We start from the raw sequence: 18,189 nt of genomic DNA, 5'->3' as shown, positions 1-18,189 counted from the left end.
GCAGACATTTGTCAGAACCAACCAAATCGAACACTTTAAATCTGTGCATTTCACTGTGTATAAAGTTTATCTCACATATACACACTGAAATAAAAAATCCTACCCTGGCTCCCCATCTCTTCTTACTATGTTTCCCAAAGTGTGGGGACTGTGGATGAATAAAGAAATGGTACTTGGGCTTACTTGTCAGGTAAGATAATAAAAACAAAAGCAACAATAGTTACAAAGGTACTTCAAAAAGTTCACAGAAAGATTTGTATTATCTTTCAATTTCATTTTTCTTATTTACTTATTTAATATATGAAGTACCCTCATATATTAAATAAGTAAATAAATAATAATAACAGCAAATAAATATCTGGTGCTTATTGTGCTAAGCACTTTGGAAGCATTTTATGTGCACTAATTCATTTATTCCTCACAACAACCCTAAGAGGTAGAACTATTATTAGTCACATTTTACAAATGAGGAAACTGAGGCACAGAGCAATTTAGTAACTTGACTGTACACTAGTAAGTGATGGAACAGGTTCAGAACAAGGAAATCTGATGTTAAGGTCAACACTCTTCTCCACTATAGGCCATTGTCTGGCATCATCAATAATAAAAAGCAAACTAACACCTGGTTAAAGTGAAATAAAGACTTATGTATAACAATGTAATATAATAATAGCTACCATTTTTAAATAGCTACTATGTGCCAGGCAAACATTATCTTTATTTCAATAACTCTATAAAAGTATTTTTCAGAAGAGAAAACTAAGGCTCAAAGAAGTTAAATGACTTGCCCAAGGTCGCAGAACTAGCAAGTGTTGACCAAAGTCTCTTAACTCCTAAGCCCATGTGCTTTGTGTAGCACATGATGTTGCCTTTATTTATAGTCCACTCACATGTTAGGATATTTAAAAATGACTGCTTCCTTTTCCCTTCATTGTACAGGCTAAACTCAAACTACATGGGCTTCTGTGAGTGGGTAATGTGGCCCTAACTTTTAAAACAATTAAAAAATTTTTTTGATATGTGTATGCTACAAAATTCAAAAACTTCAAAATGGTGTACAGTGAAAAGTCAGTCTCCTTCCCACTCCGGACCAAAGTCCCACAGTTCCGGCCCCCTTCATCAGAGGCCACCATACTTCTTGCTTCTTTCAAGTACCCATTCAGAGATAGTGTATTGATATACAAGCCTGTGCACACAGCTTTTACATACATAGTTGTACATATATGTCCTTTTTCCATTCCATAAGCTGTAGTATATTATTCATACTATATTGTACCATGCTTGTTAATTTACCAATTTATCACGTAAATTGTTCCCATCGGAAGCTTTTTTTAACGGCTGCATAGAATTGACTTAATTGGATGTACCATAATTTATTTAACCAGCTCCCTATTGATAGATATTTAGGTTGTTTCCACAGTAGTGACAACTTAAAAGGATTCCCTTCTATGTGCAAGTAATTCTTTCCCGCATCCTCTGGCTAATATTGTGCATAATCTTAAAGTGATTTCCTGTTCCTTCCTTTTTCAGTCCCCTTCACTGCCAAGTCTTATTCAATCATTTCTCTGTCTCTCTTGACTGACATATCTTTCTTCTCATTTCCTCAGTCTACATTTCAGGTCTTTGTAAGTGTCTCGCCTGACCTGCCCTAGTCATATTCCTGCCTCCAGGCCTCTCTCTACTTTAATACATTCAGCACAAAGCTTAGGAATCATCTTCCAAAATTATTGCTTTAATTATGACACTTTATTACTACCACTAAAAAACTTCAAACAACCTCTTATTATTTACCAAATCCAAATTTCACACTCTAGATCATGAAAGAGAAGGGGGAAGCATACTAAAACTAACTGAATGTCTATGAATGTACCAAGTGCTTTACAAACATTGTTTCATCTAATACTCCCCCAAATCTTACAATTTTGTAGGTATTATTATCCCCATTTTACAGTCAAGGAAACAGAAGTTCAGAGAGATTTGCGATTTGTCTAAGGTTATCTAACTAGTACCTACCTAGTTGAGTGAGGATACAAATTCTATTTGCTTTTAATCACCAAGCTACACAGTTTCCTAAATGGAGATAATATTATCCGATTCATGATGATGTGAGAATTAACTGAAAGGATTCAGGTGAAAAACACCCAGCCAGAGCTTCACATGGCTGCCTCCTTCCCATCATTCAGGCCTGAGCCAAAATGTCACCTCCTCAGAGAGGATGTCCCTGACTATCTTAGCCCCAAAATAGCAACTTTTCATATAATTCCATATTGTCTGTTTACCCCATTTTAGTTACTTTCTAGCACTTTACTACTGTTTGAAATTTATTAATACATTTATTTATGTGTTTTATTACCTATCTCTCCTTACTAGAACATAAGTACCAGGGGGTACAAACTGTGTCTACTTTGTACACTGCTTTGGCTCAATGAATAAATGCTCAAATATTTGTTGCAGGAATGAATGAATAGCTCAGTTTGTAGAGGAAATTTCTTACTTTTGGCTTCTATGAATTAAAAAAACCAAACAATTCAATATAAATCAACCCTAGCCCATTCATATTACCAAAAATGAAGAAGAAATTTTACTGAAAGAAGTTAAAAATAATTTTAAATACTTAAATTCTCACACCACCACCATAAGGTAGAAAATAACATCACTGGGAGGGGAGATCAAGGCTCAGAAATTTTCAATTATGTGTCCAAGTTAGTAAATGGAGGAGCCAGGACCTGAACTCAGGTTTATTTGACCCAAAGCCCATGTTCTTAACCATTATATTAGACTGCCTTTCCCAAAAGAAATGGGTAGATATAAGCAATCAGATCCAAGACAATTTTGACTTTAATAAAGTATTTTGGGACATCCTTAGGTCAGTCACCTCTTCAGTAATCAGTAAGAACTGCCCCTGAAAAACCTGGCATTATTTGCAACAAGTGACCAGAAACCCTATCAAGAAAGACTATTTATTGTATTTACTTCAGTCTTTGGTTCTGAAGCATCAAACCATATCCTACCTGGGCAGCCTCGTAAGTGATGGTCTTGGTCTCGGTGTGAACAATAGGGACATCTGTGGTTGGGATTTCACTTTTCACAGCACTGGCGGTATCTGAGAGGGTGACAGTTTGAGTCTTCACCAGGGGAGGCTGTGAAGTAGTAAAAAAACAGAGTTACCAGAATCTTTCTGAAGGCTGTGGGGAACTAATCTTCTGACATTGATCTGATCAAAGTGTTAGTTTTAATCTAGCTAGGGGCTAGCTCAATATCCAAAGGTGTTTACTCTGTCCAAGACTTGGACACTCTTCCAAAGTAGCCCTGACAACAAGTCAAATTAGGAGGGATATTAAAAAGCAGCATTACTGTAATCACTTTCAAAAGCTTAATGGAAAGCTATAAGATCAGACAGTTATGACTGGAGATATAAAACACATCAGACTGACCTTCAGAATCTGAATGTAAAACTTTGCAAATAACAATTATTTCATTTGTCCTTGTGACTGTACCATTATAATTAAGAAAATCAGCCACATTTCCTCATCTAAGTACAAATGGTACGTGAAATGGCAGTGGCACTGGAATGCATTACCCTGGAATTCATTAACTTCTTTCAAATCAATGTCAGATATTCACTTTGGAGTTACTGAGAAGAAATAGTATTTGGAAAACTGGAAAGAAAAAAATCAGTTCTACCACCACCTGGTGATTAATCTCAGAATTTAAGAAGAATGAACATTAGTGGAGTATCAAAGGCCTTCTTGTCCATCTGCTCACCTTCCCCAAGATTATAAATCACCCTAAAACTACCCTTTGATTATGATAAGGTTAAGTGGCCATACACCTTAGCACAGAAAATCAGTGCCTAGGATCATGGAAGCCCTGTCAGTGGGATCAGTGGGAGTGGTGGGCTGCATGGTGTGGCTGTAGTACATAAATTATAATCTGGGTCCTGAAATCTCATAAGAAGATCAGTTGCACCTTTTAATTAAGGCTATTTGAATTTTTGAGCATGGTCTCAGAACAGTGAAGGCCCCTCACCATAGAAGTCTCCAAAATCCACCTCCTTCCATGGCCCATACTTGAGCAAGAAAAAGAGGAACATACTTACACCTGCTTCATGAAGATAAATAACTGGAGTTTACTCCCAAGAATTTTGTTAAGTCATCAGGGAAGAAGGCATTTCTAGCAATGGAGTTAATTCCTCCAAATGAATGTCTTTGCAGCAATCAAAGGCTTTAATTTTACTCTGTGATTTTGAAAAAAGCAGAGAGCCACTACCCTCACCACTACTACCACCACCACCACCACCACCACCTCTTCCACAGAACAGATTTTGGCCCTCTCCCAAAGAGAGTCATTAGACCTGCATCATCAAACCAGTCACTACCTGGAAACTTCGAATGAAGGTGGGGAACTGGTTACCCATACAAGAGTCAAGAAATGATCCATTTTGTTTTCCAAGTGGCTCTCCTGGTGTAACATGTTCTTCACTACTCTCTGCCTTTTTTTCACCAAGTCGCAGCTGACAGGAAGCTGATGTTACTGAGAACTTTAAGGCACTGGCCTGTTCCTCCACTCCTATACATTCCCCACTTGGCATCTCCTTAATATCAAGACAGCCAGCTGCCCCCTGCTCTTTCTCTTTCTCTTCTGTCTCCTTGCTGCTTATGGAGAGGGAGCCAAAGTGAAAGCATTGTGGAGACTCGGACGGGGTGCTCATCTGGCTCTCACTATGAACTACTGAATGCTTGGGGCCCTCCCATTCAGAGTCAGGGTTAGTAGATGGCCCCTTTGTCACGACAGCCACCTCCTCTGTGCGAATGCCATTTGTACTCTACAAATGAATAAACACATACATAAGCAAGAATATTAGGAATAAGTGGGGAAACACAATGAACTCTGAGAATCAACAGCAATTTTTAAGATGCCCCCAAAATATTAATACTAATACAAACCAATAATATTAGCTCCTAAAATGGTTAAAAGGAAGAACTGCTGTTAATTACATATATCAGCAGCTTAAGCAGTTCCAACCTCATTTTGGCCATTTTTCTATAACACTGTTAATCTGAGAAAAAATTTCAATGTGTCTCACACAGCACCCAACACTTCATATTCCTGTGGCCTTCCCTGTAGAACATATTCTCTTCATGCGTAAAGGAGTTACTCTGCTATTCCTAAATACCTAACTTACTACTCTGCACAGGACATGATGCAATTTATGAGTCAATTAAAAACCACTCTTAGGAGCCTGATCAGGTTGAAAATGTTTCATTTCTCCAAGTTATATGTATCATCATACATCTTCTATCGGAGAAGCTAAAATCTAGACTTTGGTTGGCAGGGAGATAGAAGTGGAGTATATCCAGCACAGACTTACTACAATCATTGTCATGGCATCAAACATGATATCAAAAATAGTGAAATTATTTTGTAAACAATAAAAATGGCCCAGCAGCTGAGATGTATTTCTTCACAGATAAGTGACATAAAAACTCCAATTTCAAAAGAGAAATAAAGCCTGGAGACACAGAGAGTTCCCTCCTGGACTAAATGCCTCACAACACAGGAAAAATAGTTCTCAAATAAGTACACTGAAGAGAACATGGATGAACAGATAACCATTACAGTAGATAGACCTATTCCTGAAGTTTAAAAAGGTACTCTAGAAGAGAAGAAGGAATTCATACTAGTAGGAAGGGAATATGAGCCATTTGATAAATGAACAATCTAACAGAAGCCAAGTGTCACGGCAAATAACACCTGCAGGCGCTCACCAGAAAGGTGTAAATAAACCATTTAGGCCTGAAGTTTTGGTAAGATCATTTTACCACATTACACACTGTATAGGAACTTAATAACAGAAAGGTTCTCTCTTCTTTTTCTTTCTGGTAGCTGGCTGGTATAGGGATCCAAATCCTTGACCGTGGTGTTGCCAACAACGCACTCTAACCAAATGAGCTATTCGGCCAGCCCTGAAAGGTTCTCTTTTAAGAAGGTGTTCCTGTAGTAAATGACATAGCTTGGAGTAGCTTACACATTTTAGTACTCAAATCATGTTATATGTATTACATTTTTTTTTAATCACTGCTGCTCCTTAACTTGTAAACCAGCCTACATTATGGTGGATATAAACCAGTATTCTATAAAGGCAAGAAAAGATGCGCTACACTCAAGAACTGTAGGTCAACTTCATTCCTAAGCCATCTTGAAATATGTAACTCAAGAGCATCTCAAAAATTGGTACAAGTTGAATTCAGATTAAATAGATTTTTCATTGGCTGATTATGAATATTACTAAGGACATGAGAGAGAGAATTGAGAGACTGACAATAGGGCTGTCTCTGCCTGCAGATGTATCAGAGATACATAAAATATTCTGCCAAGGGTGTATGAATTTCCTCATATTTAAAATGAGAACATGAGAACAATACTTGGTTTGACTCATAGGGTTCTGAGGATTAAATATAATAACATATGAAAACACTTTGTAGGCTTCCAGTCAAGATGGCAGAACAGATGGTCCCCAGTGTCACCCTCTCCCACAAATGTACAAATTTGCAACAATTAAAAAGCAACAACAGCCAAGCTGGGTCTGCTAGAGCTCAGGGGAAGGGGAGAAGAGACCTATGAAGTGCATGAAGGCAGGAGAAGCCACGAGAGAAAGAAAGGATAGCTCCTACCACTTCAAATCCCAGCTGCTTCAAGGCTGGAGCTGGTGAGCGCATGGAGCAAGAGCTGGCAAGAGCCACTGCTGTGTCCTTCATATGAAGTTGCTTGGAGGCAGCAGGGGAGAAGAAGGCCTTGGTGGCCCTCAGGCCAGCAAGACCACTAACAGGGTTCCCATGGACCCACACAGGAGTGAGGAGCCACAACAATTAAAAAAGGAGCCACTCAGAGGCCACTGAGTCATCGCAAGGGACTGGCACATGGCCCGTCCCATGGGAAGTGTTTGGAGTGTGGGTGCTGGGGGAGACGGACCCACCTGGGGAACACAGGAGCACACCATGGACAGCTGATCTGCCCCCCAATCAGCACAGGACCACTCAGTGGAGACTGGTCAGGAAAATAGAACTGTAGGGGGTACAGTTTGCTGAAAAGACTCAGGTCCAGACCAGAGTTTCCACATAACCCAGGTGTAGTGGATCTCATGACACTCAGAAGTACCTACAAAGTCAACCATTAAAACCTGAGCTGCACAAAAAGCCTTCCCCAGGGAATCAGCAGAAAAGCAGCAATTTAGCTCAACCACAGGGTTCAAGTGCTGGTCCCCACAGGAAGTTCCCCCATTTTAGAAGTAAGCAAAGGACAACAAATTAGTTCCAGTGCACAGTTTAAGTGGTGGGAACAGCAAATAATCCAACACAGAACTGAAAAGAAAAAACAAAATACCCACAAACCAGAGACAAAGTTTGATATTAACTAGTAAAGGTCTCACTTCACCAAAGAATACCTATAAAACCTAGAAGAACTGGAAGCCCCCTGGTCTCCCCTGCAGGAATGAGGGGGCTGGCCACGGCCTCAACCATGCCCCCCTTCCTCCTTCTCTCACCCTATTTCATTCCCCCTTCCCCTCTCCCTCTCCCACCCAACTGCTCTGCAACAACATCTTAGAATGTAAAAACAGATGGCCCGCATCCAGGCATGCCACTGCTGCCATGGGGCCTGTTCAGGATCCTGAGGCATGGATCCAGGGACTGACCCCTCCTCCCACAACCAGACAAGGAGCACACCAAAAACATCACTTTCGTGTGGGTGATATAACCACAGCCACCACAATACCCATGGCTGCTGCAAAAGTGGCTAGACACCACAACCACCATTGCAGATGGTGCCAGCCACTCGAGTGCATTGACACAAGGAGAGTCACCAGCAGAGACCAAAGAAAAGAAAAGAATGTCTTTCTCCACAAAGCCCATTCCAGAGTGACAGAAGCAGCATCTGCTCTACGATAATAGTGGGTGACCTGAACATACCTCTCTCAGCACTGGACAGATCATCTAGGCAGAAAATCAACAGAGTAACTGTTACCCTTTCAGAAGGAGAGAAGAAATCTAGGGTTATCAGAGGGGGGGAGGGGGAGGAAGAGGGGGGGTGGGGAGAGATTGGACAAGGGGCATAAACAACAAGCAAACTAATCTCTGCTCCTGCCTGGGCCTCCCACCCCAACTTCCGCCATCATTTCTATTTTGTTGGTAAATGGCACCATCATCCCTTCAGTCTTTCCTGCCGGAATCCTGAGCATCATCCTCAATGCCTTCCTGACACTCATCTGCCAACCCTCAGAGATTTAAACCAAGTCATTTTTCCATGAACTTTCTGAAGTACCCTCATATATGTGCCTTTATGAGTTATAAATTACCCTTTCCTTGACTTATGGATCTCAGATAACATTAAGAGCAGGATACAGGTTTTTAACAGATATTTTGCTGCCACTCCATTAAGTGCAATCCAGAGTCTTTTTCTTTTCAGGTTATTTTTGAAGTAAGGGATTTACATAGTTAAAGAGACTATCGAAAGAACCACAGTTATGCTTACCAGATTATCTTGTCCTACAAGAGATCTTAGTGAAATACACCTTGAAAATCTTTCTAAAATTTTGCTATATAAGAGCCATATACGTTTTTTTCTGGGGGACCTAGATGGTAATTTTCTCACACATATTTGGTCACTTGTTCCCTACTTAGTGAAGATCAATTTTAGCTTTTGGTAGCAATAGAAAAACAACTCCTTTCCCTGTTAAAAGGAAGAAAAGAGTCTTCTGTTGTCTTAATATACAGAAAGATAAAATCCCAGGTAGGCAGATAAGGACTAAGTAAAGAACAGCAGCATTACTGCCAAGCTTGCCATGTGATTTCAGGGAAGCACTTTCATCTTAGGACCACGATTAGATGTTGGAATGAGGCAAGAAGGCAAAATATTAACTTCAAAGACTAAACCTTCCTCTTGATAATGTGGTATGTTTCATTTCTTACCCATTTAAAATTTGTATTTTCCTATACGTTTACCTATCACATGAAAAAGACCTTAAGGTATACTAAAATATTAATAATGGTGGGATTGCAAATGATTTATTTTGTGTGTGTGGTTTTTCTCTATTTCCTAACCTTTCTAAAGTGAGTATACTTTTATAATAAAAAAAAATGTTTTTATTTTCTTATGCAAGCTCTTGTATCTGGTTTCAGTAATAAAATGATCTTTAAAACTTGAAGAGTCTGGTAAACAATTTATGCAGAAAGTGTTGATAAATCCTTAATGTCCTCCAAGCCTCTCAAAACAGCTAAAAAATAAAATTTAACAGGTTCCTAAATGAAAAAATAGTTAAAGGAAAGAATTATAAAAAATGTCAGTAACTGGTAAATAATATAAAAATCCTTTTTTATAAGGATAATATAATATGACACCTTGGTAATTTAGTGAGTTGGTTTTGAAAGCTGAATTCAGTGATGATGGATCTAGGTGGAAAAGAAATAGCTCAAATTTAAGTTGTAGAGTCATTATATTTTCTTTAATGTTTTCTGATTTAGAGATGGCAGGGATATTCTCAGAAATGTGAATTTAAAATGTGGTGTATCTGTGATTTAATTCCTTAGTAAACTTTCTCATTAGCTATCTGCCTCTGAAACAGTAAAGACACTAAAAGGAAATTTACCATTCTCTTGCCAGTTATGATAGCAATTGGGAATATAAAATATTAAAGATCAAAGTAACCCCAAACTTCATCTACACAAATGCCTTAGGTTAGTGATATATGCTATAGATCAACACTATCATACTTCACATCCAGAATGACTTACATTTCTTAAAATATTACTTTTTGTAAAGAAACGTGAACCAGAGCAATAAAGACATCTAGTCCCTATATGGAAGTGTTTCTTCAGCACATAAAGTGAGCCAAGCCTAAGAATTTAACTAACGCTGGCCTTTTCAGCTTTTGTTAGCAAGTTCTCAACCAGTTCTCTTTATATTTTAGAGAACATCACCAGCCAGAACTTTGAAGAAAAAAATTGTGATAGAAGACAAGAATTAAAATAGGTACGTTACAAGGATATTTAACAAATATTCCTGAGCTAAAATCCTTGGGAAGAATACTGAAGAGGACATTCTTAATGGCTAGTTTGGAGATATATACTGTTTAAGAAAGAAAATATTTCTGATTAGTCACAAAATTTACAAAGGTATAATAGATTTATTGCCATTTCTAAGCCTCAAAGCATATCTTTCTATATTATTATTACTCACACATTTGCTTCTTGAAATTACTAAATTTTCCTCAAAAAGAGTGTCTGAGATTTAGCATACTACTTCTCTAGTCACCTTATACAATGTAATCCCAAATCCACCACATCTATTAAACTACTATTAATTCACATTCTCTATTTTATCCTGCCATTCTGTCAAGTAAAATGAGACTGGCCTTGTAAGTACTGCTTAATGGTATGATCAACTCTTCAGTTTCACCATCACCTTTGCAATGACTCTGTGGCTTGCTGAAATGCAAATATCTCAGCGAAACTTAATACATTAAACTTTTATCAGTGTTTCTATATGTCAGTAAAAGAGATTTGTTAGATTTTTTAATAAGATTCATATAGATTTTTAAAAAATAAGTTTTGATAAGAAAAAGGGAGTGAACAGAAATGGCAGTGGGACTGGGGGTTGGGGGCACAGACACACATACACCCACAGAGCACATTACCCTTGCTTTGCAAACCCAGTAAGAAATGCTTTGCAGTGCAAATGCCCACAGAACCAGCAGGAATCGAAGTTATCTTGCTAAGCACAGAAGGAAGATACCCAGCAGAAGAGTCCAGCTCCTGGTTCTTAACTAAAGCAAACAATAAATATTACAGTCACTTAAATTATCGACAATGTATTTAAGCAATATCCCCAGATGGTCTTAACATGCAAACTAAAAAATGTAGAATCCAATCCTGATAAGATCAATTAATTGCGAGTGCTTTGTTTCTACATTCTCCTCTTTAACAAAACATGGCAAAGTTATGTCTCAGCCAAGAATGGCTTTAAATGCCTTGGGGAAAACCTCTAAAAAGCAAAATAGACGTCTTTATACATTATCATATCTGTAATCTGCTTCCTATTTTAAAAAATTATTAATATCAGTGTTTCTCTTGGTTGTATAATAATCACTAGGAACATTAACCTGGTGATTAAAAAAGTTAAAACAAATTAAATGGGCACTTGCAATAAAAGATAAATCAGATGTAGTAATGGCTTCTTTTGCAAAAGCCATGTGTAAACAGCACATAAAGATGACAAGTCAAGCAGCAGTGGCCCATTCTTCAGCCAAAAAAGGAAACAAATGAAGAAAGAAGAACAAAAATTTCCCGAAAGAAAAACATCCCCTGGTCCCCCACCCCCAAAAGCTTGATAGATAATAGTTTTGGTACACTTCCAGTGGAAAACTCAGGCCACTAGCAGTTTTAAAAAGGACATTAAAATCACAAACACTCAAGATGGGGATAAACTAACAACAGAGAACCATGTGGCTAGCAAAAGATTATTTAAAAATTCTATTTTTCCTCTCTGGTATGCCAGTGTGCCATTCTTTCTCATGCAATACATTTCTCTTTATTCCAATTTTTCTCTCTTGGATATGCCCTCCCCAACTTTTCTAGTTTGTATTTTATTGGTCGCTAGCTAGAAATACATCCTTGTAGTGCTCATTAGCTTCTCCATGAAATTCCAACTCATTTTCATGATCTACTGCTATTCCCTGGTATATAAAGTTTACATCTGGATAAAATCTGGTAAAGGAGCTTATTCAGGAAGACTTTGGCCTTTACTAGAGTTGATAAAATTGCTTATTATAGAAAAATAACTCCACAATGCAGCCTTTCACAAATGCCGGCAAATGAAATTTGCCAATGACAATTATTCTTCAAACATAGTTTTTATAATTTCCTAAGTAGTGCTGTTATTAGATTATCCCCAGAACAGGTGAAAGTAAAAGCAAACAGCTTCAAAATCCATGCCTGATGCAAAATTTTAACTATTGAGTAATAGAAAATTTTGCCTTTACACTGCACTCACCAGCAAAGACTCCACAGATCAAATGAGTGTTCTCAAACCTGAATAGATCTAAAGAAGTCAAAGTGCTTGAGCAAATATTAAAGGTTATACTAAACATGTCTAGGAGACCGGAAACCTTTGGTGGACAGTTTTATTTCACTACACAACAAAGGGTTAGGGTGGAAGGATAGAGATGGAGAGGAAAGATCTATAACCAGTACAAAAACTCTGGTCATTTAGGATGGAACAAAATTAGTTTGGCAGGATTTCACAGAAGTCCCTGTTACAAAAACGATTAAAGTGATAATAAGCACTTAAGAAGAGCATTATGCCCAATTTGATATCTAGAAAACAGTATTTTGATTCTACAGATCTAAATGCCACAGAAAACGATTATTAGATACTAACTAGCTGTGCCTTCTCTTCCTGGAAAATATCCCATAATAATGAAAATGGCTTTCTGTATTAACATTTTCAAGAAACCCCTAAAAGGAGTAAATGCAGCACTGGAGAAACTCTACAACTTTTATGTTACTCAGACATGGCCACAAGGTACTTGATTTGAGCTAGTAAATAGACCACTCCAAAATGTGGAGTGTTGGTTTTAAGTAACCACGTGGATAATACAATACAATCTAGAACTGTGAAAGTAAGATGAGAAGTTTTGCCCAAGGTGAAGTAAGAGATATAATAATATACTTTCTGTTAGTGCCACATCAGAGGAACAAGCCCTCTTCAGACCCACTCCATTCTTCACTCTTCAATATGATCAGACTGGCAATACTGGCTGGTTAATAACTACTAATTTGACAGTGCTTTTTGAAAACCCACAAAAGACAAATTCATCATATTAAAATGCTCTTAACAGATGTGACAATTACATGTGTTGTAGTGACTGATTAAATTGGTTAGAAAAAACTATTTTTAGGGCCGAGCCCGTGGCGCATTCGGGAGAGTGCGGCGCTGGGAGCGCGGCGACGCTCCTGCTGCGGGTTCGGATCCTATACAGGAATGGCCGGTGCACTCACTGGCTGAGTGCCGGTCACGAAAAAAAAAAAAAACTATTTTTAAAACTTGGTGAGGGCCGGCCCGTGGCTCACTCGGTAGAGTGCGGTGCTGATAACACCAAGGCCACGGGTTCGGATCCTATATAGGGATGGCCGGTTTGCTCACTGGCTGAGCGTGGTGCTGACAACACCAAGCCAAGGGTTGAGACCCCCTTACCGGTCATCTTTTAAAAAAAAAAAAAAACTTGGTGTAAATAAGTCAAATGCATTCAAAGCTGATTTAAAAAAATATTCTGAGAACTGAGCACACACCAATAGGTTGTCCGTTTTAGGACTAAGCAAAAGACAATTACTGGGTCACAGAGAAGGATGAAAATATGGAAAAACAAGACAACTTTTCTAGAAAGACTGGCTGACAGTCGTTTCTTGCTTATCTGCTAAAGCAGAGGTTCTTTCTTTTTTTTTTTTTTTTTTTTTTTTTTTTTTTGGTAGTGGATCTGTCTATGTACAGCATTACTAGTTCCTATTTCCTTAATGATCAGTAGCAACCAGAATCAGATTTACAATGAGATTTATTTATGATAAATTTACATATTAACAGAGAAAATAATGTGAGAAAAATATGAAAGAAAATGTTCCAAAAGAGAAGTTCTTTAGCAGATTTCTTTAGGCTTAAATGTCTTGCTGAATTGTTAATGAATAAACAATTTATTTAAACAAGTATGAGAGCTAAAGAATCCTGGACAAAGGAACTGAAAGGAATATGGGTTTAAAAATTTATTGAAAAGACCCTTCCCCAGCTAACAGATCAAGGAACCTTTCAGAATAGAACCATGTCAAACAGGAAAGAAAGACACTTCTAAAAGAATGTAACTTTATTTTAGTCTGATTTATTGGTAAATACAGCCCTATTTGGAAATCTCTTTATTTTGAGAGTAAAAATTAGAAGGAGGGACCTTCTAAAATGTTTTCCTTAGAGACCCAATCTTAAATTTACACAACAGCTTGAAACACACTAAGGTGTACCAAAAGCTCAGAGTGAAAATAATTTTACTTTCTTTACCATGTTCATGACATATCCCTAAAACTTGGCTAAAGAGAAGCTGCATTTGGGAATAATTGTTTCTTTATTCCTTAGAGGAAAATGGAGGAAGACCCTTAAAAAACAAACAAATGAAGGGGGTTGCTGAGATCATCACTGAATATGTTAAGACCACTGTTGACATAGAACAGTTTGGAAAACTAACAGAGATGGGGTGCTATGGTGGTTATAGAATTTTAGATTACAGTTCAGGTGTATCCTGACTGCCATGTATAGAGAAATGAATGCCTTGTTTATGACTAGAAATGGAAAGCAAAAAAACAAAACAAAAATACTTCGACATTGAATGAAGATGCTAAGACTGCAAAGACAGCTCTTCAAAACAATACAAAAGCAGAAAATGTAATTAATCAGTTTTCTGGTCTATATGAGGGGTCAGTGAATTAAGATTAGCAAACCAGATCCCACTCTCTGTTTTTGTTTTCAGCGGCAGGCCGGTAAGGAGATCAGAACCCCTGACCTTGGTGTTACCAGCACCATGCTCTCCCAAGTGAGCTAACAGGTCAGCCCTCTCCTTTTGGTATGGCTATGAGCTAAGAATGATTTCACATTTTTAAATGGTTAAGAAAGAAAGAGAATAATAATGACACATAAAAATTATATGAAATTCACATTTCAGTGTCCACAAATAAAGTTTGGTTGGAACATTGAAATGCTCATTTGTTTTATGTATTGTCTATGCTGCTTTCACTCTACAATGGCAAAGATGAGTAGTTGTGACAGACTATATGGCCTGCACAGCCTAAATTACTTATTATCTGGCCCTTTACAGAAAATGCTTGCCAACCTCTGACCTACATGATATACAAAACCCACAAGAGTTTGATATATTTGGTGTTTTAATGTCATGTAAAACACAAAAATGTATCAAATTTCTCTCACAGTGTATTATATTTTAGATAAACACAAATGTTCCCTTCATGACATCAAGATGAGTTTATATACTCAGACACGCACCCCAGTTTTAATAATATGTTCTAGAGTGAAAATAGTTGATTATTACCTGTGGTAAATGGATTAAGAGCTTTTTTTTTTTTTTTTTTTTTTTTTGTCTTTTTCGTGACCGGCACTCAGCCAGTGAGTGCAGCAGCCATTCCCATATAGGATCCGAACCCGCGGCGGGAGCGTCGCCGCGCTCCCAGCGCCGCACTCTCCCGAGTGCGCCACGGCTCGGCCCGGATTAAGAGCTTTTAATGGAACCAAATTATAAGACATTAACAAGAGAGATTGAAACCTACCATAGAGGTATACATAGATTCCTTGAATAATCCAGGGACCATACAGGATTAACAAAAGGAACAACAGCTACTGGGCTATATATGGGCTTTCTTGGCTACGTACACGTACCAATTGGACATAGTGTGATTAATTTGGCACAAATTGATGTCCCGTACAAGAGAGTCTATGTAAAAAGTTACAGTTTACCCACTGCCATTTGTGATTAATCATTTGATTCAGTTTAACAAATATTAATTATTTGTTACATACAAAGCAACCTGGTAACTGGGATACAAAGGTAATAGAGTAAACAAAGATGAACAAAACAAAGCCTCAAACCTTTGAAAATCTCTTTTGAGAAAAAAGGTACAACTAAAAGAGATAAATTAACAACATTTCAAATATTTAATATCCCTTTTTCTGATGGGGAATCTAAATAATAATCAGAATGTTAAACAAAGTAAGTTCCCATAATTTTATCATATCACGTTCTCAATTGTTTTATGTACTGACTATGCTGCTCTCTGGTATAAATCATATTATACCTTACAACTACTTAAAGGTTAGCCAGACTGTCAGAGAAGGAAAGCAAACCTAGAACGCAGCCTCTGGCATAGTGTGCTCCTTCCAAATATAATAGTGATATTATCTTGTCAGCAGATTCTGAGCTACAAGAAGCTTCCAAAGCTACAAAACTATCCCACTGCTACTCTTTTCTCTAAAAAAAATTCCAAGTGCCTATGTTATCTATGAAGAATCTGGGGATACCAGAAATTTCAAAATATTTTAGAGAGAGAAAGTCAACGTATAGAGACATAAAGCTGAATAAATCATAGGGAAGCAACCCATTAACAATATAGCTAGAAAGAAAAAGCTGATAAAACAAGGAAAGCTAGAAAAAAAAAAAGGAAGAAAGGAGAAGGACGACATGCTAGGAGGAAGACTCGGATAGGTTTGGATATCAGATAGTAAGTTATCTGAGGGCAAGAACTGTGACTAACTCCAACATAAGAGTTACCTTTAACTATGTAAAGAACTATAATGTGGAAGAAGACAGAAATTCTTTAAAATGCCTCCATTCAGGATCAAAAAGTGAAAGCTATGGGGAAACAGACTTTGGCTTAATATAAGAATGATTTATGTATAAACTCAGAACTGTTGAACAACATGTGTTATCATGGGAGATATTTAAGCACAGGCTGCAGGACTGGTCTCTAAATAATGTTGTAGAGAAGAGTCAAGCACTGCAGGGGAGAGGAGTTGGATTAAGATCCTATCCAATCCTAAAATTCTGATAATGCTGCTTCTTTGCATCCCTGCAATGAAAGCATAGCAGAATGACATAAATGGATAACAATAACCCTGTTTTCCCATTCTTTTTCTCTGTGTTTTGCTGAAATAGAATCCTATATATATGAAGACTCTTGTTTAAAGAGACAGTAGAGAAGAAAATGAGAGGCTGAACTGCCTTTACTGATTTGGGGACCAGAAGAGATAGTTGAGACTCTATGCTTTCCCCACTTTTAATCTTTGAAATGCCAGATTGATTCTATTATTTACCCAAACCAGATTTCTGACTATAATAAAGGAGAGGACACTTCTGCCCTCTAGAATATTATCACAAGAGATTAGAAAAACATTCCTAGAATGGCCAACAGACACGTGAAAAAAAGCTCAACATCACTCAGCATTTGGGAAATGCAAATCAAAACCACTTTGAGATACCATCTCACTCCAGTTAGGATGGCTAATATCCAAAAGACTGAGAATGATAAATGCTGGCGAGGTTGCGGAGAAAAAGGAACTCTCATACACTGTTGGTGGGACTGCAAAATGGTGCAACCTTTACGGAAAATGGTAGGGAGGTTCCTCAAACAATTACAGATAGATTTACCATATGACTCAGCTATTCCACTGCTGGGAATATACCCAGAGGAATGGAAATCATCATGCTGAAGGGATACCTGTACTCCAATATTTATTGCAGCACTATTTACAATAGCCAAGAGTTAGAACCAGCCCAAATGTCCATCATCAGATGAGTGGATAAGGAAAATGTGGTATACCTACACAATGGAATTCTACTCTGCTATAAAAAAGAATGACATACTACCATTCGCAACAACATGGGTGGACTTAGAGAAAATTAAATTAAGTAAAATAAGCCAGGTACGGAAAGAGAAATACCACGTTCTCACTTATTTGTGGGAGCTAAAAATAAGTAAACAAATAAATATACAAACAAATAAACGGGGTGGGGAGGTGGGGAAGAAGATACAACAATCACAATAATTCCTTGAACTCATTAAGACAAGAGAACAGATATGACGTTGATAGGGGGAAGGGGGGAGAGGGAAGTGGGAAAGAGGAATTGGTAAAGGGACACGAGAATCAACTACACTGTATATTGATAAATTAAATGAAATTTAAAAAAAAGAAAAGAAAAGCATTCCTAAACCATGTTTCCTCAACAATGTGTAATCTATACATTTAGTTAGACTATTACCAAAGACATTTAGTTTTTAGCCCGTATTTCTGATCTGCAGGAATAATAAACTTTCTTTTCTTCTTGTCTTTCAGGTTCTAGTATGACAGGAATTTTGTTTACCAAATGAAACTTCTCCATGAATTTATAATTCTTGATCATAGCCACCACTCTTCCCCTTCTAGCCTAACTTTATACGGCTTCCTAACTCTTAACACCATACCTTCTTAACCATTTCAGGTGCCCTTTCTTAGGCTTACACCAATGTGTTTCTTTTTGTGTCAAATGGAGATCCTAAGACATGAGGGTTAATAGCAGAAGTGAGAGCAGCCTTATCAATATTATCCACTATT

At 37.7% G+C, this 18,189-nt stretch overlaps 1 protein-coding gene across 8 annotated transcripts in view; it reads right to left on the bottom strand.

The window, feature by feature from the left end:
* EPB41 (erythrocyte membrane protein band 4.1) overlaps positions 1-18,189 on the bottom strand; it is a 158,052-nt gene that overhangs the window by 12,034 nt on the left and 127,829 nt on the right. For 7 of the 8 annotated variants that reach the window (XM_063104543.1, XM_063104545.1, XM_063104546.1 and 4 more), the window contains one exon: positions 3,012-3,140. In XM_063104543.1, the coding sequence (XP_062960613.1) occupies positions 3,012-3,140 (129 nt within the window). Of the gene's footprint in view, positions 1-3,011; positions 3,141-4,378; positions 4,826-18,189 lie in introns of all 8 variants that reach the window. The other variant, XM_063104551.1, reaches the window with a different exon arrangement.

The sequence above is a fragment of the Cynocephalus volans genome, chromosome 8, assembly GCF_027409185.1.
Source record: "Cynocephalus volans isolate mCynVol1 chromosome 8, mCynVol1.pri, whole genome shotgun sequence".
In the NCBI taxonomy this organism is placed as follows: domain Eukaryota; kingdom Metazoa; phylum Chordata; class Mammalia; order Dermoptera; family Cynocephalidae; genus Cynocephalus; species Cynocephalus volans.
The sequence above is the reverse complement of the archived record's forward strand: the minus strand, read 5'-3'. Positions and strand labels throughout refer to the sequence as shown.